The sequence below is a fragment of the Galeopterus variegatus genome, unplaced genomic scaffold (genome assembly GCF_000696425.1).
Source record: "Galeopterus variegatus unplaced genomic scaffold, G_variegatus-3.0.2 Scaffold892, whole genome shotgun sequence".
In the NCBI taxonomy this organism is placed as follows: domain Eukaryota; kingdom Metazoa; phylum Chordata; class Mammalia; order Dermoptera; family Cynocephalidae; genus Galeopterus; species Galeopterus variegatus.
The window spans coordinates 329,514-353,715 of record NW_007727003.1 but is presented as its reverse complement, the minus strand read 5'-3'; the positions used below and the strand labels follow the sequence as shown (position 1 = coordinate 353,715).

Below are 24,202 nucleotides of genomic sequence, written 5' to 3'. Positions count from 1 at the left end.
AGCAGGTCCTAAGCCTAGGTGCTATAGGCATGACCTGCTGCACACAGGTTTGACTGTCCTGAGGGGTGCCCAGAGGTGGGAGAAATGAGCTAGAAGCAGAGCTGCCCCCAGACCTGACATTGTAAACTGCTGACATTCCCATGGCATGCCAGGCCCTGTGGTGTGGTATGCAGTGGGTTAGACCAGGAGTCTCAGGACAGTTTCCAGCTCTGTTTTCATTATGGGCAGGCCCTTAAACCTCTCTGAGCCTCCATCTCCTCCGTGGGACATCATAAAGTTGCCTGCTACTTCTCAAGAGTGGTGACAAGGTCATTTCTTCATTCATTTGCTTAACAAACATGTCCTGAGCACCTACTATGCATCACACTCGGTGCTGGTGTGTGGGAGGAAACACTGCTCAGATGGAGGGCCCTCAGTATAGGTCATGCAGGCTCTGGCCTGGCACGGCAATGTCCCCAGGGAAGAAAGCAGGAAACAAGCTGTGCCATTTAGTGTTGATTTTGCTCTCTGCTTCTCTGGCTTTTGGTGAGGGAGGGTGCCAAGAAGACAACTGGATGTGCTGTGGCCCCCTCCTAGGCCATGAGGAGCAGCAGTGTTCTGGCCTTTCGGGGACCCGGCCAGGGGCTTTGTGAAGGGATGTGGGTGGAGGGGGGACATTGCCATGGTAGGATCTGGCTGTCCTCCTAACTTCTGTTAAAAAGCACTCAGTCTTCCTGTGGACTGGTGTCCTGAGGCTCCCTCCTGAGGCTCTGACAGTCAAATGTGTGCAACTCCTGCGTCTACGCTTCTCAGTGCTGCCAGTGTGTCTGGGCCCACCATGTGCCCAGGCCCTCCACGTGCCCACCTCCTCAGCTGCCCCCTCCCCCTGCTGTCTCCAGGCCTCCTCTTGCCTGTCCTGCCAGGTGTTAGGCAACTGGCTCTGTGTTCTCCTGCATACCTGTGCTCCTAAAGTCCTAGCTTATTTTTGCCCACCTTTTAAATCCTGATTTTCCAGTTTATAGGCTCCCCTCATCCCTGGGACATGATCTTCTGCACCAATTTCATGGCTCCAGTCTTTGTTTTCCTTTTTGTCCCGAATCTCTTCCTGGCTCCAGGCCTGAGAGAATATCTGGCCTCCTGGCTTGGCCTCGGAGCCTCTTCTCAACAGCACCCCCCACGTGTGTTTCTGAGAGGCTCTCCCTACCCCCTGGAGTGGGACTCAGATACAGAGTCTTGGCCTAACCTGCTCCCTAACCCTGACTATGACTGTCCTGTTTCCCTCTTTCCCCCATGTGTGGGACACTTATCTTTCTTTCTGGTTCTGCCTTCCCAGTTCTTCCAATTGCTAGTGTGATCTGGCATTTACCCCTCACCTGTTCAACATCCTTCTAACGTGGAACCAAGGGTCACATTCCTAGGGAAGCATGAGCCTTGGGCTGCTTGGTGACAAACTGAACAAGCACTGTCTGTATCAGATGCCACTTTGGGAATGGACTGAGTACCCCCTGGGAAACTGGGCTGGGAGGCCTGAACTTGGAGATTCCTGGATAGGGCAGGCTGCCAGCTTCCAGCAAAGTCCATGGAGAGCAGGCAGATAGGGTAAGAGTGGGGTCTGTTGGGCATAGGCCTCTTACTGAGCATGAAGTGGAACATGAAATAGGTTTCTGGCAGCAGCCCCACCTGTGTTGGTTCAATAAGTCGTGTTTGGAAAGTGGAATCCAACCAGAGAGGCCTACGTTGACATTTCTTGGCCTGAAGATCAGGCACGTGTACCCTTCGACTTTGAAGTCCCCAGAGTGGTGGAATTTGGGGCCCTTCTCAGCGTGGGTCTTAGGTAGTCTGGGTGCTGCTATCTCACTATGTTTGTGGAGTGGCCTGAAGTCAGGGAATATCTCCGAAGTCTGGGCTCCCAGACAGAGGGAACCCCACTCCCTCTATAAAGGCTGTGGGAATGGGCACTGCTGGAGCAGTGGCTGGCCCATGGTGCAGGATGAGGTGCCTCATGGTAACCAGGTAAATGTCAGACCCCAGGGGAAGGAAGGGCATCTCATGCATCCTCTCTGGGTGGGTCTATCCCTGGTTTTCCAGCCAGTGGTCCCGCTGGGGAGTCTTAGGATGAAATGCTGCAGATTCCCAGGACAATGGCTTCCTGTCAAGCTTGCCTTTGCACATTAAGACCTTTTCCTCTAAGTGCCCCTGCACTTCAGGGTGTGGTGGAAAAGAACAGGGAATCAGATGGGCAGGACGTGCCTTATGGAGTTGAACTGCCTGGGATTTGATTCTCAGTTCCATCACTATCCTAACTCTCTGTGCCTCAGTTTCCTCATCTGTTGTAAAATTAGAATTATAGTGTCCATCTCATAGAAATGTTATGAAGATTGTATGAGATAAAATTTGTAAAATGCTTCAAACAGTGCCTGACACACTATAAGAGCTACATATGCATTTGTTAAACAAAATAAACTTCTCTGTTGTACCAAGTCCTTTGTGGGTGAAAGTCCCAGGTTCTCCTCCAAAAGTAATAGCTGATATTTATAGAGCTGTTTGCTGCTAGGTGCCAGGCATAGAACTAGGTCCTTACCTATACTGTCACTAATCCTCCTGAATCAGGCAGACATTATTTGCATTTTACAGATGAGAGAGCTGTTGTTCAGGGAGGGTCCCTGAGCTTCCCAAGGCCACGTGGCTAGTGATGGAGGAGCAAGGACGTGGCCGCAGGTGGACTTGCACTCTGGCTGTGACGTAACACTACCTCCAGGTGCTCATTTGAGCCTCATCAAGCCCTGAGCACAGAAAGACCTTTTGAGTCCCTCCTGGGGAAGCTGGATCCCTGAAAAGGGTCAGGGTGACTTCAGACATTCAGGGATCTTTGTGGTCTTGAAAATAAAGTTCCTCCAATTCCCAGGCATGCTGGTGGCCCCAGCACTGGAGGAAAACTGGAGCTGAGGATTCTGTGCTGGTTTGAGCCTCCATACAGGGCTGTCCTCCTGGTTCAGGATGAGGCCATGGGCTGCCTTCTGAATGCTGCTGGCTTCCTTCTCTGAGAAAAGGCTCTCTGAGGCCTTGTGCTAGGACAGGTCAGCTTGGCAGAGTCTTAGCTAATTACTATACGTGTTGTCAGATTTTTGGCAATTAGATCCTGAGCCAATCAGGAACCAGAGCCAGAATCAAGCAGAAAACATTTTGGAGGCCTGGACGTGGGGACACGGGAAAGGGTAGCTGTGGGACTGGTTCAGGAGCTCAGTCCAGCTTCCTTCCTTTTGTGCCTAAGTCCTTTTCTGTTATCAGAGACAAAGGCTGAGAAATATCTTGTGAACCTCTCGTTTGTAAGTCAGGTACCAGCTGAAGTCACATAGGAGGGCTGGGGCAAGGGGCACCAGAGGAGAGACCATCATTCACATATAAGCCCACTCCATATGGCCATTTGGGATGTGAGCAACATGAGAAAACCCATCCTCTTTGTGAGTCTTAAAGCTGCTACCGTTCTATTGTGCTCAAAGCACTTTCTCATCTGTAGTCTCACGTCGTCCTTTAAGCCAGCCTGATGGAAGAAGACCACAGGATGCTTACAGGTAGAGGGGACTGGCGGAATCACCAAGCTCCATGTCAATCTGCAAGAGAGGAAACAGAGCCAGAGAGGTTGAGCCACCTGGTTGGTCAAAAACAGGGTCAGGAGAGTGTCTGGAAAGGAAGGAGTCAACGTATTTTACAGAAAAGGGAGCCGAAGCTCAGAGGGCTGTGGGAGCCACCAAGGTGAAGCTCAGAGGGCTTTGGGAACCTCCCAAGTTGCCACGGACATGGCAGAGCCGGGTCTAGAACCAGTGTCTGCTGTTTCACCTCTTGATCTCACCTGTTGACCAGACTTCATCACCCAATACCTAACCTCGATCAGTAGGCCCCTGGGAACCAGGTTCTGGGCTGAGAAACCCTCTGAATAATTTCCACCCACTTTAGGGCAAAAGTTAACCAGAGAATGAAGAAAAGTGGTTAGCAAAAGTGGGAGCATTGTCGTAGCATTTACCAGAGTGCAGGAGACACCATTTTCCTCTCCACACAGTGCGCTCCAGGAGAGAAGAGGCTGTACCCTTTTCACTGTCGTATCCCCTGTGACCTATACGGCGTCTGGCACATAGTAGGTACACAGCAAGAATTTGGTGACTGAACAAGTGATAATGTGCTTGGTATCTTTCAAACTGGGCTGTGAAACTCATTAGTGGGTTATGAAACACATCTAGAGGTTCTCCGCCAGCATTAAAAAAGAGAAAGGAATAGAAAATATCAGGGTGCATTGCATTTAGTAAGGATAAACAATGATTTGTGAACTGATGTAAAATATATTTCTCACTTTGGGTTGTGGTAAAAAAATATCTGAAAGCCATTGGCCAGGGTTCAATGGGATATTGACTCAAAGGCTGGGCTGGGGACAGCAGTGTGGGGAGGGGTTTATGGAACCCAGAACCTCTGGGCACTTCTCGGAGGCTAAAGGAGATGCCCACCCTCATCATGATCCTTCCCTGTCCCCTCAGGATCCCTCTGCAAAAAGGGAAGTCACTGAGGAGGGCCCTGAAGGAGCGTGGGCTGCTGGAGGACTTGCTGAGGAAACACCGGCATGCAATTGGCAGGAAGTATTCCAATTTGGGGAGGCGGCCAGCGAGCCTGTGACCAACTACCTAGACATGAGTGGCTCTGAAGCCTTTCCAGTAGTGAGTTCTCACGCTCCTTGGCCCCTGACTCCCCATCTTTTCTCCTTTCCAGGATCATGGAGCCTGTGGGCTGTGGAGACCTCTCCTCGACCTCAGTAAGCTCCACACTGGGCCAGCAGACGTAGCAAAGGCGATCCGTCTGCCTTCTAGGCTCTGAACGTCATGGCTTGAAGGGTCTGAGCTCAGAAGACCTTTCTCACACAGCATCCCTTGGGGGTATATAATTTGCTCCCAGGTCCAACCTCATGTCTGCCTTTCCCAGCCCAGGGAACCCATGTCTTAGTCTGGGCTCAGCAGGGACGGGGACAGATGGTGCCCATTCTGCAACTGCCATCATCCTCTTCCTCCCACCCAGGATGCTGGCAGGAATGCCTCTTGTGCTTTCCTCCTCTCTGGAGCTTGTCTCTCTCTCATCTGGCACTCTTGGCAGTAAACAACCAGGCTTTTTTCTATTCCGTGCTCTCATTTCCTTATCTAGGTCATCTTCACTTCCCTGCTCTGACGCGTGAGGAGAGCTGGCAGGGAGGCAGGTGTGGCAAGGACAGCATGGGTGGGGACGTGCGGCCCTGCACCTAGCTGATGGCTCACCCCCTGACCAGCTTCTTCCTGCCCCTGCAGGGGTGGCCCAGTCTCTGTCCCAGGCAGGATTTGTGTTGTGGTCCAAGGTCTGCTTCTGAGGCTGATTCCAGCTGTGGTTGTAGGGCTTGTGGGGACTGGGGATGAAGACCCCACCCCAGTATCCTCTTTCCATTTCCTCCCCCATGACCCCCCAGGTCTCTGGGAAGAAAGCACAGGGCCTACAATACTGACCATGCTCCATGCCAGGCATCAGTCCTGCCTCCCTCCCTGAGCCCCTGCCCTACCCAGGGCTGTCTGTCCTCAGTGTCAGTACTTTGGCAAGATCTACATTGGGACCCCACCCCAGGAGTTCACCACGGTCTTTGACACAGGTTCCTCAGACCTCTGGGTTCCCTCTGTCTACCGCAACAGTGATGCCTGCCGTGAGTGACCTCGCTTCCCCCGTCTCACCCCCAGGCTCAGTTACCCAGCAGGGCCACTCTCCCACCAGCGTTCAGTGTGGGTAGGTGGGTGGGAGGAAACGAGGGGTGGCTGGAGAGCATGCTTTGACATTCCCAGCCTCCCAGTTGTGTCCCATCTCCTTGCTCAACCCTCACAACTGGCCAAGACTGGGAAGGTTTGAAAGTCATGGGTCTATGAATAAAGCACCAGCCAGAAGTTAGGGAACCTTAGGTTTCGTGTTTTGTTTTGTCTCTACTGGGAGCCAAGGCAAGCTGCTTACCTGCCTAGGTCCTCAGTTTTTCTTTCTATAAAATGGGGCTATGATATGCCAGTGGGTGCTGGGAGAACAAAGTGAAAGAGTCTGTTCCTAATGATGAGTAAACGTTTAACATATGTTAGTCATTTATGTCTCCAGCAATCCTGGGAGGTTGGTGCTCTTCTCATCCCCATTTTACAGATGAGGAAACCAAGGTTTGGAGAGGAAAAGGGACTTGGCTAAGATCAGTCGGCTGGTAAAAGTAAAATGTCCATGGCAACTACAGGGATGTTTTTTCCCTTTCTTTTTTATTTGGAATCTTACTGGGGGCCAGACAGGAAGCAGCAAGGAATAAGTTCCTTTATTGAGCTGTGGAACCAAGACTGCAGAGAAAAGGGGCTGCTTATTGTCTAGAGAGAGAGTGGCCACATCGTTAGATCACATTCTTACAAGCCCTGGTGAAGCTTTCGGCTCCGACTGGCACTGTTGAGTGGTGAGAAAATTCTAGGAGCCCCACGAACCCTGGGTCTGTGTTTCAGAAACCGCCATCTCTTTGGCCTATCGAAGTCCTCCACCTTCCAGAACCTGGGCCAGTCCCTGTCCATTCAGTATGGCACAGGCAGCATGCAGGGCTTTCTGGGCTATGACACTGTCACCGTAAGTGGGGCCGGGGCTGGCCAGTGCTCACCTCGCCTGTCCCACCAGCCACTTTCCCACCCAGACACGCTGGCTCTGGAGCGCTGCCCCTCCGGCCGGCGCTCAGGGGCTCTTTGGATCCTGCCCACGAGGAGGGCTGAGTGGGTGAGGATTCTGAGAGGGATTTAGGCCAACAGCCCGCTGTTTAGGCCAGCTCCTCATTCCTCTCCTTCCCATGCCAGCGCTCAGAGCTGCACCTGAGAGGCTTCTCCCAGCCCAGGTCTCCGCCTCCCCAGCCCATTTTCATGTGTCTTTTCCACAATTGGTTCAGAATCCAAGCTTGCGCCAGCTCTGAGCTCTTCAGTGTCATGTGTGTGATCTTATTTTAAATTTTGTTCTCCCAACAGCCCTTGGAGGAAGGTATTATAATCCCTATTTTTCAGACGTGGAAACTGAGGCTCAGATGAGTTGATAATGTGCCTGAAGACACACAGTGGAAAGCCCACATCTCCGACTCTCTGCGCAGGGCTCTCGGCCCTCCAGGATGAATGCACCCCTTTCCTCCTTTCTTTTTGGCCTCCAAAGTACCCAGTACAGTGGTGGGCATGTAGTAAGTGCCAATACACTTTAGCTTCTTTCTTTCCTTCTAAGAAAACATCCAACATTAAAAATCAAGCAGTATCCCTTGGTGCTTATTACTTTGATCTTCCTTGGGTTCTTCCTTGAGTCTGGCTGAAGTCTCTCTTGCTTTGATCCCACAGGGTACAGCCCCTCCCTGTTGATAGCCTTTTCCTCAGCCTCTTCCTTGGTTGGGCAGGTGCTCACCCAGCTCAGGCTTCTCTGAGAGTGAGCACCAGATAGCGGGTGCCCCAGAGCCACCTGCTGAGGTGGCCCAACAGTAAGGCCTTTGGAAGGCGCATTCCCCTGCCTGGGCGCCCTACTTCCTCTGTTGTCTGGAGCCATTTGCTTTATTTCCTGCTATTTTAGATGCAGGAGAAACACCCTCCTTCTTTGCTTTGCTGGCCTGTGCCTGTGGACCTCAGCTGCTGGATCTGGCTGCTTTCACTCACCCACCGTGGGCAGGGGTCGGGGAGAGGGCCTCGGCGGTCAGGCTCCTCTCGGCAGTCTCATGTGCAAGCTGGAGAGGTGTGGGGTGGGCTGTGTTGGGAAGGCCTCTCCTGGTTTGGGGGCTGGCCCCACGCAGGCCCTACTCTCTGCTGTTTGGACCAGCATTGGCTGGGGCCAGTGTGGGGACCGAGAGGGGAGGTCATCCTAGCTCCCTGTCTCAAGCAGGAAGTTTGGGGGGTGGGGGAAGGATGAAGAAGTCCAGGAGGCTTAGGCTGGGGCCTGGCTCAAATAATAGGAGGGGAGTCAGGGTCAGGAGCAGAAGGGGCTGTCATGAGAGCCACGGGGAAGGCGGGCTCTGAGCACAGGCTGTGGGAGACAGCGGAGCTCCATTTAATACAGGGTCTCCCCACATCCAGAAGCACCTGAGGAGGAGCCTAGAGGAGGGGGCGCCAGGTGCCAGGCCGAGAGGGGGAAGGGGACACCCTGCACTGGGTGCCTGTCAGGAGCAGGGCTCTGGGGCAGGTACAGCAGACTTCTCTCTGTCAAGCTGTGTGACCTTGGACAAGCCTCAATTTCCTCGCCTATAAAATGGATGTAATAATACCTCACAGGGTTGTGGTGAAGATTAACCACATTAATGTTCATTGTTTGTCTAACCTTTCATTCCTCTACCCCATCCGTCCACAAGTCCTGTTGACCCTCCCTCCCAGCCCACCGGTGAGGGTCTGACCACTCTCACGCCTCCCCCTGCCATCTGCTCTCACTGGATGACTGGGACAGTCCCCGGTGGGCCCCCGCTTCCACCCTGTCCCCCCACGGTCCACACAGCAGCCAGGGGATCCTTTTATAGTCTGAGCCGTATCGTGCCAGTCCTTTGCTCAAAATCTTTGCTAGCTCCTTATGTCACTGGAGTAAATGAGGAGTCCTTACCCTGCCCACGCTGTCCCCTGCTCCTCTCCCCCACTCTCTGCCTCGTTCACTGTTCCCTCTGCTCTGTGCACACCCTTGTGGTGACTTCTTCAGAGTGCTTATTGCCATCTGACATGTTCTATATTATGTTTCAAAATTTATTGTCTGTCTCCTCCACACTGGACTGTAAGTTCCCCCGGGCACACACTGTCTTTCTTCATCCTCAGGGCCCAGCACCTGGCACACTGGAGGCCCTCAGTAGCGGTTGACCGAAAGAAAGAACGAATCCATCTATTGTTCAGCTCGCCCCCAGCTTTTGCACCATGATCATCAGTGTCTGCACCCAGCACCATGTCCTCTCTTCCCCTGACTCATCAGACCAGTTTCTCAAAACCACAGCACAGACTGCTAGCAAAGGAGGGGTTTTCTTTTGAGCTCAAATCACTACGCTGCCTATAAGAGGAAAGGAGGGTTAATGAGGCGAAACTCTGGCTTCTCAACCAGGACTGGCTGACCCCGTTCCTAGGACTCTTCAGTCTCGGCTGCAGGGGCTCCCCGGTGGAAGTCATTACAACTCTCTTGCAGGTCTCCAGTGTTGTGGACCCCCGCCAGACTGTGGGCCTGAGCACCCAGGAATCTGGCAACATCTTTGCCTACTCTGAGTTTGACGGGATCCTAGGGCTGGCCTATCTGTTTCTTGCCTCTGAGTACTTGGTGCCCATGTTTGACAACATGATGCACAGGCACCTGGTGGCACAGGACCTGTTCTCGGTTTACCTGAGCAGGTAGGAGCTGCGCCCAGCTAGGGCACTTTGATGGCCTGGTGAAGACTGTTGGCTGAGGAGAGTGTGCACCCCTTGGGGACACTGCAACTCAAAGGTGCTCACCTGCATCCAAGCAAACCCTTTCCTTGTTTCCAGGCATGTCCAACCTCTTGTCCAAAGCCCCAATATAGTCATTTATGCAGCCAGAGTTCATTGGGCCAAAATTTGACTTTTTCTGGCGTTTAGAAATGAAGCCTGACCCCACCTTTGTATAAGAGGCTTTAAATTTCATTTTCTAGAGTGGAAGGACCTCAATAATCATTTGTTGATGTCACTGAATTCACAGACTTAGAGCCAACTCCAAAGGAGTCCTCCTTCTCCTTTCACTAGGGAGGAAACTGAGGTCTGGGGAGGGATGGTCACCCTGGGCTCCTGCTCCAGGTCCAGTGCTCCCTCTACCTTCCTGCTCCCTGTGATGATGAAGCTCAGCTTGGACAGAGGGGCAGGTGGCAGGAAGGGGAGAAGGGGACCACCCTCAGGAGGAGAAGGGACTGGGTGGCTGAGGTCATGGAAACTCAGGCAAGGGGTAAACTGGTGCATTCATTTATTCACTTAATAAATACTTATTGGGCTCTTACTCTGTATAGGGGCTGTGCTAGGAGATGGGGATACATTGCTAAGCAAGATGAAGTGGAAGCTAACATTTTAGCAGGGAAACAGCCAGCACACAATTGCATACACGGTTGTTAAAAGACAGGGCCGGCCCGGTGGCACACTGGATAGTGCACTGCTTGGGAAGCGCGGTGGCGCTCCCGCCGAGGGTTCGGATCCCACATACAGACCGGTTCCCGCTCACTGGCTGAGTGAGGCGCGGGAGCAACACCGAGGGTTGCGATCCCTTTGCCGGTCCCCGGTCCGGTGCGGGGGCGACACTGAGGGTTGCGATCCATTGCCGGTCACGGAAAAAGACAAAAAAAGGAAAAAAAAAAAAAAAAGACAGTGTGGTAAGGGTGCTGCAGGAGAGATTCAGGGGTATCAGAGGCTTTGCAGCAACAGGGAAGCTCAGTCTGATGAGGTGTGTGTGGGGTGGCTTGGGCTGGCTTTGCTGAGGGATAGTTGTAGTTACCCAGGTGAGACAGAGGGACAGCACATTTTAGGTCTTGGGGACAGCATGTAACAGCCTGCAGGTAGGGGCCTGATGAGCTCTAGGAACCGAAAGCAGGTAAGACACAGTGTGCAAGTGTTTCCTGGCCAAGGGAAACACTCCTAGAGGGGACCTGGGCTTGGGTGGCAGGTTTAATCCAAAGAGCAGGACCTAGTTGAAGACCTGCTCTCCTATTGGGGGCAGAAAGCTCTGGGTGGTGGGTGGGTGGGGGAGTAGGGGCATAGGGAGACAGCTGGGAACACCAGGGGTGGCTGGAGCAGAGCTTGGCAGTCCTGTGAGCTGTGTGGTGGGCTTCGTCCTCCCCTCACACGGTAACAGCCTGAGCTCTGGGCTCCAGGTGCTGCCTGAGCTGGGAGGTGGGGGTGTGGGTGGGGGTGGGGGCTGCAGTGCTCAGGGGAGAAAGGACAGTGCAGCTAATATCACAGCAAAGCCCATGTGAGGAGGAGAATGAGGGGGCCTGGGAAAGCTGTTCTGATGTCTTGGGGGTGGGGGTGGTAGGGGTGGGAGGAAGGCGGGGCTGGGTCTGAGTGGCATCAGTCCCAGGGTGGGGCTGGGCACCTCCTCACCTAGCTGGGATGTTGCCATGTCACAACAAGCCTTGCTTTGTTTCAGGAATGACCAGGGGCACACGTTCATGCTGGAGACATCAACCATCCTACTACACAGGCTCCCTGCACCCGGTGCCCATGACTGTGCGGGAGTACTGGCAGTTCACTGTGGACGGGTGGATGAGTGGCAGCCAGAGGCTGACTCCTGGTGTGGGGACATGAGGGCACGGGTGTCAGGCCACAGGGCTATGAGAAGGACTGCAGCACAGTGGCTCATAAGACCATCGTCAGAATCTGAAGCAGACACTTCCAGGGCCAGTGACCTTCGTCGGTGACAACGCTGCACGTTCACCAGTGCTTTATTAATGAGACCAGCTGCATCTATCGAGTACCTACTACCTGCTAGACACCATGCTGAGCAATTATATGTCTGTCTCATTTATTCCTCACTGAAACCCTACGAGGTGGGTGCTATTATTATCCCTGTTTTACATTTTACTAACGCCTGGTTTGAGCCCCCCTCACAACTGTCCCTCGAGGAAGTCAAGGGAGGGTTGTTAAAACACCTGTTCTGTAGACACGAAGCCTGAGTGCACAGAGGTTGGGTGACTTGCCCGAGACATGCAGCAAGTAAAGGCAGAGAGAAAACTTGAAGCCAGATCCTCAGGCTACGAGTACGGTACTCACTCTATCCCGTAGTACACATGAATTTGTTGTTTTATTGAAATTTCTGTCCCATGGAAGGTGGGATGTCCTCAATTTAGCTATTGATTTGGGAGAAAATGGTTTTAGGTCTCTTCTGAGCTCGGGAAGTTTTTGGGGCTCCAGGGATGGTTGGGTCTTCCCACCCAGCCCTTGGGCTGGATGCTGCATGTGCCTTGGGGCCATCCTCTACAGCATCGCCATCGCCAGCATGGTGGTGGCCTGTGATGGCAGCTGTCAGCCTGTCCTGGAATCGGGCACCATCCAGCTGATCGATGTCCTCGACATCCAGCAGGCCATGGGGGCCACACAAGGCCAGTGTGGCCAGGTAAAGCCAGGCCCTCAGCCCACCTCCCAAGACCCCCTGAAGTGAGGGCCCCTTTTCACAGTGAAGGAATGAGAGAGAGAAGTGGGGAGGTTGGGGTTTCTCAGGAGGCCTTCGGCTCTCGGTGTACTTGTGACCTCTGGCTGGGCCTGGAGGGGGAGGCAAACTCTTCTTTGTTCCAAGCTGGGGTCTGTCCCTGGGTTGGCTGACATCTTGACCCCTCATTGTGACTCTTTTGAGGACCATATTTTGGGACCAAGCCTCATCCTGAGAGCCTCCCTGTGAGTAGGCAGGGCCCTCCCCACCCCGTGGCTCACAGGCTGTGGAGGAAGGGCTCTGTGCTGTCACCACGGGTGCCTCTTCCTTCGCCCCTTCTTGGTTCTTTAGCTTGACGTTGACTGCGGGAGCCTGAGCAGCATGCCCACGGTGGTCACTGGGATCCATGGCAGGCAGTACCCATTGCCTCCCTCTGCTTATACGAGCCAGGTATGAGTCTCAGAAGAGGGAGCCCTGGGCTCCACCTGGACACCCCTCCCTGGCCCTCTCAAGTTGGGGCCCTGGCAAGTCAGTGAGGTTGGTGGTAAGTGGTTTGGAGCAGATGGAGAATGGAGGGGCACACATTTAGACCGACTGGCCCTTCCGAGTGGGGCCATGTTGTCCTCAGGCCTCATTTGTGGCCACTACAGCCTCATCCTGGGAGAAATGGGGAACGGGAAGGACAGGGCACAGAGGCTTAAGCGAGGCTGGGGTGGGTAGGACCACAGCTCCCTGTGGGAACCTCCATCCGCTGCTCAAGCTTCCAAGCCCAGGGCCTGGAGCTCTGTCCAGGGTTTTCTTAGCTAGCCTGGGCTTGGTGGGGACCCAGCTCTCCTCCCCACTGACCCACTGACCTTGGCTTTAACCTAGGGAGGCAGCCTGCCTTGGCTCCAGGCCACCTCCAACCCGCTCATCAGGGCAGTAGGTGCTGAGAGCAGGAGGGCAGGGGGTGGGGAGGACAAGAGAGGGGTGGAGTCAGTGCAGGGGACCAGGACCCCGCTGGGTGATCTTGGATTAATTCACTTTATTTTTTGAATCTTAGTTTCTTCATCTGATGAGTGAGATGAATCTGATACTTGTTTGCTTCCCTGTGAAGGTGATTTCAAGGATGAAATGAAATAATAGAGGAGAGAGCAATTGCGGGTGCGCAGAAGGATGCCTGTTGTTAGTGAACGGGGTTGGGACCAGCTGCCTCTCAGCCTTGCCTTTCCCAGGACCAGGGTTCCTGCTTCTGTGGTTTCCAGGGTGACGATAATTCCCAGCAGTGGGTCCTGGGGAATGTGTTCATCCAGGAGTATTACAGCACCTTTGACAGGGCTGACAAGCATGTGGGGTTGGCCAAGGCTTTCCTTTTTTTTTTTTTATTGAACCATAATTGATTATACATATTTTTGGGATTCAATGCCGACATAAATTGATCAAATCAATATTACTAGTAAGTATATTGTTACAAATTGTACTTATTCTTTATGCCTCTTGTCCAATCTCTCCCTATGCTCCTCTCCCTCCTGCTTCCCACCACTGATAACCTTAGATTTTTTCTCTCCCTCTGAAAAAATGGTTTATCTGTTGATTTGTTGCCTAGATGATCTGTTCAATGCTGAGAGATGTGTTCAGGTCCCCCAATATTATCATAGAGCAGATGCTTCTGTCACTCTGGAATGGGCTTTGTAGAGAGAGATATCCTCTTCTTTTCTTTGGTCTCTGCTGGTGACAGTCCTCGTGTCAATGCTTCAGTGGCTGGTGGACCATCTGTGTGGTGGTTGTGATATCTAGCCACTTTAACAGCAGCCATGGTTACTGTGATAGCTGTCGTGGGCCACCCACATGGATATGATGTTTTGGGCATGCTCCTTGGTGCTGGTGGCATGCCTGGTTGTCAGTGGGGTATCCAGTCCCCGGCTCGATGCCCCGGGCCCCCAGGCGGGCCCTGAGATGCTCACTGTGTTCATAGTTGTTTTATATTCCTGATATGATAACTCCACATCTCTACCATATCTAAGTCTGGTTATAATGCTAGCTCTATTTCATCAAATTGTATTTTTTGTGTTTTAGCATGACTTGTAATTTTTTACTGAATGCTGGAGGGGGGGGGGGGGGGGTGTCCAGTACCTGGCTCTATGCCTCAGGACTCCAGGTGGGCCCTGAGGCACTGGCAGTGTGCTGGGTTGTGGGCTAAGGGGGTAAGGGGGGTCCAGTCCTCAACTCCATACCTCAGGTTCCCTGGTGGGCCCAAGGTGCTGGCAGTATGTCTGGGCCAGAACTAGTTTTTGTCCTTTGCTTACTTCTAAAACTGGGGAACTTCCTGTGGAAACCAGTACTTGAGCTGTGTGGTTGAGCTAAATTGCTGCTTTGCTGCTGTTTCCCTAGGGAAGGCTTTTTGTGCAGCTCAGGGTTTAATGGTTGACCTTATAGGTACTTCTAGCTCTTCAGAAGCCTAGTGCACCTGGGTTGTGTAAAAACTCTGATCTGGGCCTGAGTTTTTTCATCAAACTGCACCCCATGCAATTCTGCATTCCTGACCAGTCTCTTCTGAGCTGATTGGGGGGTGGATTGTCTGTCCTTGCTGTGTCCCAGTGTTCTCCCAGTGGGTCTGTCTTCCCCACCACCCTTGCTCCAAACACTTCCCATGGGACGGACCTTGTGCCAGTCTCTTGCAATGACTCACCAGCCTCTGAATGGCTCCCTTTTTTCAGCTGTTCTGGCTTCTCACTCCTGTGTGGGTCCATGGGAACCCTATTAGTGGTCTTGCTGTCCTGGGGGCCACCAAAGCCCTCTTCTCCCCTGCTGCCTCCAAGCAACTCCTTCTGAAGGGCACAGCTGTGGCTTCTGCCGGCTCCTGCTCCATGTGCTGAGCAGCTCCAGCCTGGAAGCGGCCACAGCCTGAAATGCTCTGAGCAGTTTTTTCTTTCTCTTATCGTGGCTTCTCCTGCCTTCATGAACTCTGTAGGTCTCTTCTCCTCTTCCCCTGAGCTCCAGCGGCCCCAGCTTGGATGTTGTTACATTTTTATAGTTGTAAATTGGTAGGTTTGTGGGAGAGAGTGATGCTGGGGACGGTCTATTCTGCCATCTTGACTGGAACTCGCTGGCCAAGGCTATCTGACTACACTACTGACTGTGGACTGCACTGTTCCGAAACATACATGCATGTATGCACATGCACACACACAGATTAAGTTTTCAGGCAGGTGGTTCCCAGTAAACACCACATTTCTGCAAAGCTTGCCTTCCCTTGTCCGCATTGGGGCCCTGCACTGGTATGGGGGTGGGATGTGACTGCCAGGGTGGGGTCCCCTGGGTGGGGAAGAGCTCAAGACACAGCTGGTGGAGGGAGACTTTCATGAGAACAGTGGCTCTTTCAAGCTTGGGTTAGAGAAGACCAAAGATGTCTTGCCTACCTGCCCTCCACTCCAGCTCTTTCTGGGAAAAGGGGGCAGTAAGGGAGACCTCCCTAGGACAAGACTTGTTTGTAACTAGAGATAAAGGCAAGGGCTTGGTGTTGGGGGCTGAGCAGAGAATGCTTGGCCCACGAAGAGAAAGGTTCTCAGTCTATTAGGAGGAGGGAGGCCTCACTGTGTTGGAAGAAGACAGATGATAGAATAGGCAGGGAGTGCCTGGGAAAGACTGAGGGTCCTGGGGAGGGACAGTCAAGTCCCATCCTCAGTCTTAGGGGCTCACGCCTGACTGTCAGCACCCAGAGAAGCTGCATCCCTGAGGGCAGACTTGTAGTCCTGGTCCTGAGGCTGGGGTGTCGCAGCCAAGCACAGCATTCAGATTCCCAGTGAGTGCCCGGGCTCACTGCTCCCTGTACACTGCTCCCTGCTCACTGCTTCCCTAGGAAGCTAGGGAAAGGCCACACGGAATCCAAATGTCACAGGGCCAGAGCAAGGGGATTCAGGTGGATTTAAAAGTTTTTTTCTCAGTTATGCTACTTTGAGGCCCTCAACTACCTTGGGAGGCAGATAGACAAGCTTCTGGGGGGCTCGCAGTGCTTGGCATCAGCTTGGCAGACTCCCTGGACAGTGCTCTGTTGGGAGCTGCACATGTTTGCTTCCACGGCTGCTTTGGATTGAAGTCCCCCCAAAACTTAATCCCACTGTAACTGTTGAGGGTGGGAAATCCTATTATGGTAATTGAAAGGTGGGGCCTTGAAGACGTGATTAAGGTGATGGTTTAATGGTGGTCATGGGTGTGGTTCTGAGGGCTTTAAAAGGAGAGCACTTGAGGAGTTCTTTCTCTCTGCTCCTGCCTTTCTTCAAGTGTTATACCCTGCGTCACCACCAAGATGCCCACCAGATGTGTTCCCTGGACTTTGGACTTCCAGTCTCTGACACTGTAAGCAATAAATTTTGTTTTCTTACAAAGTATTCAGTTCCAAGTATTTTGTTATAAGCAACAGAAATGAACTAATACAACAGCCCTCCTTCCCTTTTCTTTGAACGCTCTTCTTTTGACAGTCTTTCCCTTATCAGGGGACAGTACAATTGATCAGGATTCTGTTTCCTATATCATAGCCAGTCTTACCTCTACTATAATTGCCCCAAATGTAGCAATTGGACTTTGTAGGGCCCAGGGGAAGACATACTCTTCAACCCCGTGAAGGATCTCTGAAAAATCGTCTGATAAGCGCATATTGATATGAAGAAAAGACATAACAAATTTTATTATAACATAGTTTTGTGTGACACGGAAGCCTTCAGAGTGAAGGCCCAACGATATAGGGAAAACTGTCCATATTTATGTTTAGGTTCTATGAAGCAGGCACAGCCATGGAGGAATGTGACTGGACGAGAAAAGTGTGATTTAACGCTAATAGACTCAGTGGAGAAGCCCAGCAAGGCCTGTCTGTCCAGATTCTTCTTGGTCTCTCTGTGTAGCATTCATGCCTCCGGGGTATGGGGCAGGACCCTTTCTGGAACAGGGCTCTGATGACTTATGATCAGACAAGGTAGGTCAGAGAATTTCTTATGACCAGTTCTAAGAAAGAGATATGGGGGAAGATTAGAGCATATCTATGAAGGGGAAGAGGGATTCTAGTTTCTGTGGTTTGCCTCAGGGTAGAATGAGGCTGAGAGACAGGACGGCAGGAGAAGGTCAGAGGAAAACTTGGCTTTTGAGGCTGCTTCTGAGGCCTTCACTTTGGGTACTGCTTTCTGGGCCCCAGCAACTTTCAGTTACACATTGATCGTAGCTGAACTCTCAGAAGGCCTTGGAAAGTGGCTTGGGGCCATCTTGCTATCCGGTCTCTGCCCCCACCTCGTCCTGACCACAGGCTTGCCCTGCAGACAGCCCAAGAGACTGTCCTTTATGAATAGGAGTGGAAGTGGGGACAGGAACAGGGTCTGGCTTCTTTCTCCCGGTGGGGCTGGCGACAGAGAGGCCCATCTGGGGCATCTCTTGGCTTTGCTCTTAGCTGTACCCAAAGACAAAAATGATGAGGGGCCCAGGGCAATGGAGATGCTGCCTTTCTGCTCCTGTGGCTGTATAGCCAGTGCTGGCCATGAGGCATGGGCTCTGGCAGGACTGGGCTGTTGGGGTGAAGAGGAGGAGTGTTGGGAAAACAGAATAGTTTGGTCAGGGCCCTCACCTCAGGTGCAGTTGGGTGTGGTTTTAGCACATCCTTTGTAAGCAAATTGTGTGTGTGTGTGTGGGGGGTGGGTGGGTGGAGTTAGTGTGCATGCATGCCAATGTATCTTTTTAGGTTTGTTGCTATTCTTGTGTTCTTCAGAGAGAGAGAGAGAGGGAGAGAGAGAGAGAGAGAGAGAGAGTGAGAGTTATGGCCAACGTCTGACGGGTAAAAGAAATTTGCCCACGAGAACCGGGTGATAGGAAAGGGAAAAGAATTTATTTCTGGCAGCCAGGGATACGCAGGCCAATCGAAGTGTGCAGCCCCGAGCTGAAACCTCTCGCAGCTTTTATTTTTAGCTAGGCGGGAATTTTTCACACCTGACACAATCTAGCCAATGCAAGCAAGCCGGTGGTACATAAGCTAATTTTGTGGGTAGCCCTCTAGCCCCTCCCCACCCTGGATTCCCCATAGGGATTTTCTAGGCTAAAATGGCAGAGCCGCCTAAAATGGCGTTGGCCATGCTACTCTGTTTATTCCCCCATTTATTTTAGCAAGCGACTTGTACAGAAGCAGAATGCATAGTTTCTTTTACTAGGAGTGCAGTTGCAGCTGTAGCTCGTAAGCAGGTCAGTAGGGGTTGGGGTGTCCCTTAACATTCCCCCCTGTTGTTGTAGCTATAGCAAATCATTGCTATCTTAGGGGTTGAATTTTAAAAAGCATGTTAAAGTCTCTTTAGTCTTAGTTGGGTGGTTGGTGGTCTGGACACTCCAGCAGTTGGTGTTGGGGTTTGAGTTCGGTGCTGGCTTGACATGAGTCCAATGTATCCAAGCGTCCTTTCCGGCAACCTTTACAGCTGTGGGCGTGCTGAGGATCACTGGGCATGGTCCAGTCCAGCAGGGCTGGAGGGACGAGGCAGTTAACTTCTTTATGTCCACCAAGTCCCCGGGTTGAGGGATGGGTCTGGGTGGCTCCTGCTTTGGAAGGGAAGCGTTAGCATTTAGTTTGTTTCTGATTTGTGAACAAGTCTGTTGTAGGGTTTGAAGTTCCCCCCAAATAGGGGCAGGCAGCTTTTGGGGGTCAGCCTCCATTGGCACCCTGGGTAATAGCGGTGGGGGGCGACTGAAAAGAATTTCATAAGGTATATATCCCTGTTTATATGGGGAATTTTGTACCCTTAATAGTGCAAAGGGAAGGAGGTCTACCCAGTTTTCGCCAGTTTCTGAATGAAGCTTAGTCAGAACTTTTAAAGTTCTGTTCATTCGCTCAACCTGTCCTGAACTTTGAGGGCAGTAGGCGCAATGTAACTTCCATTTTGTTCCCAAACATTTGGCCAATTGTTGGGATATTTGTGCTGTAAAGGCAGGTCCATTGTCTGACCCGAGGGTTGTGGGTAGCCCAAACCGGGGTAAAATTTCATTGATTAATTTTTTTACTACTATAGAGGCTGTTTCAGACTTGCTAGGAAATGCCTCGACCCATCCAGAATATGTGTCTACTAATACAAGCAGGTATTTGTATCCATACCTTCCAGGCATAACTTCAGTGAAAAACTTCCCAATGTTCTCCTGGAGTATTACCTGTTTGTTGAACTCCAGACCATCGATGAGTGACCTGTTTAGAGTTTACTTGAGTACATGCAAGGCATTGGTTAGTTAATGATTCAACAATTTTTGATGCATTCTTAAAATTAAATGATTGTCTAATTAATTCTAATATCTTTGTTTTCCCTAAATGGGTGGCTTAGTGAATTTCATGAGCCAAGCGTTGACCCATTTTTTTTTTTCTGGTAGCCATATGGCTTTGTCCTTTGATTCATACCACCCAGTGGCTATGTTTTTTGGTATCCCGATGTCTCAGCCTTTTTCTCGTCTTCTGGAGAGTACTCAGGTTTTAGTGGCAAATGAGGTTGTGGTAGCAAAGGTGCTATGACTGATGTCCCGGTTGGTTGGAGTGCCACTGTTTTAGCAGTCTTATCAGCGAAGTTATTTCCTTGAGTTTCTACAGTTGTTCCCTTTTGGTGTGCCTTGCAACGAATAACTGCAACCTCGGTTGGAAGCCAAATAGCTTCTACTAGTGCAAGAATTTCAGGAACATTTTTAATTGTCTTTCCTTCTGAAGTGAGTAACCTTCTTTCTTTGTAGAGGGCCCCATGTATATGTACAGTAGCAAAGGCATATCTACTGTCAGTGTAGATATTTACAGTCTTACCTTTGCTAAGCTGAAGGGCCTTTGTGAGAGCGATAAGTTCTGCCCGCTGGGCTGAGGTCTGGGACCCGAGAGCTTCTGCCCATAGTATTCGTTCAGGAGTAGCCACCGCGGCACCTGCATACCTGACTCCGTCAACCATGTAGCTGCTGCCATCTGTGAAAAGAGTTAGCTCTGCCTCCTTGAGAGGAGTGTCTTGCAACCCTGGTTAGGTGCCCTGGAAGGCAGCTAAGATTTCAAAGCAATCATGTGCGACCTTGCAGCAGTCAGGGTCACTGTCAGGGAGAAAGGTGGCTGGATTTAGGGCGACTGGGTTGGAGAATGTAATATGTTCGGTTCCAAGCAGTTGGGTCTGGTAATGAGTTAACCTTGCATCTGAAATCCATTTTCCTGGTTTTTAGTATAGTCTCTACTCCATGAGAGGTAACAATATTTAGGGGCTGGCCCAAGGTTAACTTATTAGTTTCTTTTACTAGGAGTGCAGTTGCAGCTATAGCTCGTAAGCAGCCGGTGGCCACTTGGGTCCAGCTTGCGTGACAGGTAAGCCACCGGTCATTTCCATGGCCCTAGATCTTGGGTTAGCACACCCTTTGCGATGCCCTTGTTTTCGGCCACAAATAAGGTAAAAGGCTTTTCTAGATTGGGCAGTGCCAGGGCTGGGGCCTGCGTAAGAGCAGCCTCTATGTTATTGGGTGCCAATTGGAGTCTCAGTCCAAGCAATTTGATCCCCTGGTCCCTTAGTAGCCTCATAGAGGGGCTGGGCCATTTCAGCAAAGTTGAGAATCCGTAAGCGACAGTATCCTGCGGCCCTAGGAATTCTCGAATTTGCCTTTTAGTCTTTGGCTCTGGTATATTTAGGATGGCTGTTATGTGGTCAGGGGACAATTTCCTTTCCCCTGTGCTTAAGATATATCCCAAATATGTCACCATCAGGGAACAAAGTTGGGCCTTTTTAGTGGATACCTGGTATCCTAGGCATTGTAAGGTCTTTAATAAATCCCCTGTGGCTTGTTTACAAATCTCCAGGGTGGGTGCAGCCAATAGCAAGTCATCGACATATTGTAACAGTGTTACATTTGATCCCCACTTTACCTTGAAATCTTGGAGGTCTTGGCTCAGCGCTTCATCAAACAGTGTAGGTGAGTTTTTAAATCCTTGGGGCAGTCTAGTCCATGTTAGTTGACCACAGTAGCTTCCATCTGGGGCTTCCCATTTGAAGGCGAACAGAGGCTGGCTGATTTTGGCTAGGGGCAGACTGAAGAAGGTATCCTTTAAATCCAACACTGTATAAACCTGATGGAGGGCATTAACCAGGCTCAACAACGTATAGGGATTTGGTACAGTTGTATGGATAGTTTCCACCCTCTTATTGACTTCCCAGAGGTCCTGGACAGGCCTGTAGCCATTTGTCCCTGGCTTTTGGATCGGTATCAGGGGAGTATTCCAGCTAGACTTGCAAGGCACTAGTATCCCTTCTTGTTTTAATTTATTGATGTGAGGTTCTATCCCTTGTCGTGCCTTTAACGGAAGAGAGTATTGTTTCACTCTGATGGGGGTGGCAGTTGCCATGAGCTGGACCACTATTGGAGGTTGGTGCCTTGCTAGCCCACGGGGATTAGATTCAGCCCAGACCTGGGGCACAAGTTTCATGTAGTAAGCTAGCAATTCTTGGTGGTTGGAGGTTTTATCCTCCTGCAATTGTTCTGGCAAGAGCTTATATTCTTTGGACAAAGGCAGGGTCACCAAAAGGGTGGCAGATTGCTCCAAGCTTAGTGGAGTAAATCTCTGCCCAATAAAGGCACTGGGCGGTCAGGCATTAAAATGAAGGAATGAATAACTGTGTTCTTGCCTAAGTCGGTGAGTCGCCCTTCTGTCCATGAACAAAATTTAGTTTTCCCTGTGGCACCTTGAATGGCAAGGTGGGGCTTATTGCTAGGCAATTCTGGTTTTTTCAGTACAGAGTATTTAGCCCCCATGTCCACCAGAAATGATACTGGTTTTCCTCATAGTAGGCACATTGGTCTTTATCCAACGGTGGGCGTTTTTTCGCCCCCGTGTTGACTGCTCCTTTAGGGGCCTGAGGTTTCTTGGGTTGGCCTTGTGTGGCCAGCAGAACCTTAGTTAGTCTTTTAAGCTGCTTATCTTCAGGTGGGTCATGATTTGCGAAAACCTTTTGGCCTATTTCTACCAACTCTGAAAGAACCTTGCCCTCAAATCCCTCTAATCTCTGCAACCTCCGTTTTGTATCGGGTGCAGACTGAGCTACAAAGGCCAAATTAACTGCCCTTCAATTTTCCGGTGCTTCCGGGTCTATGGGTGTATAGATCCTGTTCGCCTGTAGGAGGTGCTCTAACAATGCACCTGGAGATTGGGTGGGCTGTTGGGTGACTTCACTAACCTTAGGTTTGTGGGTTTTCGGGCTGCAGCTCAAACCCCTCGTAACAGGACCTGGCGAAACCGATCGAGAGCCTCCTTACCTCTATTACTATTTGGGTCCCAATTGGGGCGGTGGGTGGGGAAAACAGCAGCCAATCACTCAGGGTCACCCGTGGGGAGACAATTGGGGCCCAGGACAGCCTGTTGGGCCTCTCCACGGATTCGTTCAGGTTCCTCACAAGTGAACAGAGTCAGTAACAATTGTTGGCATCATCCCAGGTGGGCTGGTGAGTGTAAGAGACAGACTCAAGCAGAGACATGAGACCGTGTGGATCGGCAGAAAAGGAAGGGTTCTGGTTTTTCCAAGTTGTAAAGATCACTGGTGGTAAAGGGAACATATGCTATAAAAGGGCCATTTGCCCCTGCGGCCTCACACAAGGGGAAAAGTCCAGGAGGGGAAGAGTGGAGGAAGGTGAAGAAGGGGAAGCAGAGGAAGGAGGGGACACTGGCGGGGCGGGACTCTGGAGACGATAAGAGGCCCCAGAGCGGGTGTGGGGGAGAGATAAGTGGGTCAGACACTTGGGTGGGGTCCTCTGCGTAAGGTGGAGGGTGGCGGATCAGGTCTGGCTCCATCTGGCTCCTCTGGAGAGGTTGATAAAACTTGCTTAGGGGCAGAATCAGGGCGCGGCTTCAGTCAGGAGAATGGCGGTGGTCTCTCGGTGGCGAGCATTTTTCTTTAATCCTGGAAAACATCTTTTTAACCAAGGAGGAGGGTAAGACAGAATTTCAATCCAAATGAGAATATAAGGTATCTGATCAGGGTGTCCGGTTTTCTGAAGATGACCCGTCCGACAGCCTGAGCTAAGGGGGGCTAAGAGAGCCCTCTGATGGCCAGCGACATTGAAGGCCAGCCAATCAATCTCACAAAGGACTCGCAAGACTTTGGGGTCCACGGGGGCCCCAAAGTCTGCAGCCTTCTCTCGGAAGGTGTTAAGTTCATAAGAAAACATTGGAGAACAGTTGGTCAGGAGGATCCTTGTCCCACGATGTCCTGTGGAGCTGAAATGGCCAAGCTACACTTATAGCAGATGACACAAAACGAAACTAGACGAACAGAAGGACTTAAACACAGACTGAAACTAACAAACGATACGTATATAATAAAAGACTTTAAAATCAAAATTCAAGTCCCAATGACCTAAAAAAGGTCCCAACGGATCAGAACGACGTCTCGTTTGATCCAGGGAGAGGCGTCTACAGCTGTGTCCAGCCGAGCCTTTTTCCCAATCAAGGAGTCGACTCACCAAATTCAATGGCGCCTGCCGTGGGGTTTGTCTCTCTGGGGCTGAAGAACGTCTTTTCAGGAGTTCCCCCCTAGAGATCCAAAGAGTCCCAAGGCCGAAAGGACCGTTCTCGAGAGGCTTAAGGGATCCCGGATGAGCCACCAAATGTTATGGCCAACGTCCGACGGGTAAAAGAAATTTGCCCACAAGAACCGGGTCATAGGAAAGTGCGGGGGCACACCAAATCCAAGAAGCCAGAGTTTAACAAGGATCCTCTGGCCAGAGTCTAACAAAGTTGGCACGGTGTTTGCAAGGCTTCATTGTGGGAAAGGATGCCACCGTTTCACCCTCATTCTTTAGAGCCCTGTGTGCCTGCCTTGTTTTATTATATTCTATTTTTTACTGCCTCATAAATATCGCTCTGGGGAGATTTGGAGTAAAATTGAGATTCATACTAGAGTGATTAATTGTATCAATGACCATCTTGGGAGTTATGGTCATGAGTTCTTTGGAAATGGTCTATAGCGGTTAAGACCAGAGGGGGACAATGGACCCATGTACACATTTACCTTGTCTGCCTCCTGGAAGGATTGTTTTTAATGCTTTAGTGAACATAATGGAGTTGTTATTGAAAATTTACTCAAAAGTTGCTAGGCAA

At 51.2% G+C, this 24,202-nt stretch overlaps 1 protein-coding gene across 1 annotated transcript in view; it reads left to right on the top strand.

Moving 5' to 3' along the window:
• Positions 1-4,467: 4,467 nt before the first annotated feature.
• The window catches only part of LOC103590911 (chymosin-like), a 27,245-nt gene continuing 7,510 nt past the window's right edge, over positions 4,468-24,202 (top strand). Inside the window, 8 exon segments of the mRNA XM_008573253.1 lie at positions 4,468-4,609; positions 4,612-4,656; positions 5,567-5,687; positions 6,498-6,615; positions 9,157-9,356; positions 11,946-12,078; positions 12,463-12,561; positions 13,326-13,454. Of these exon segments, the coding sequence (XP_008571475.1) occupies positions 4,468-4,609; positions 4,612-4,656; positions 5,567-5,687; positions 6,498-6,615; positions 9,157-9,356; positions 11,946-12,078; positions 12,463-12,561; positions 13,326-13,454 (987 nt within the window).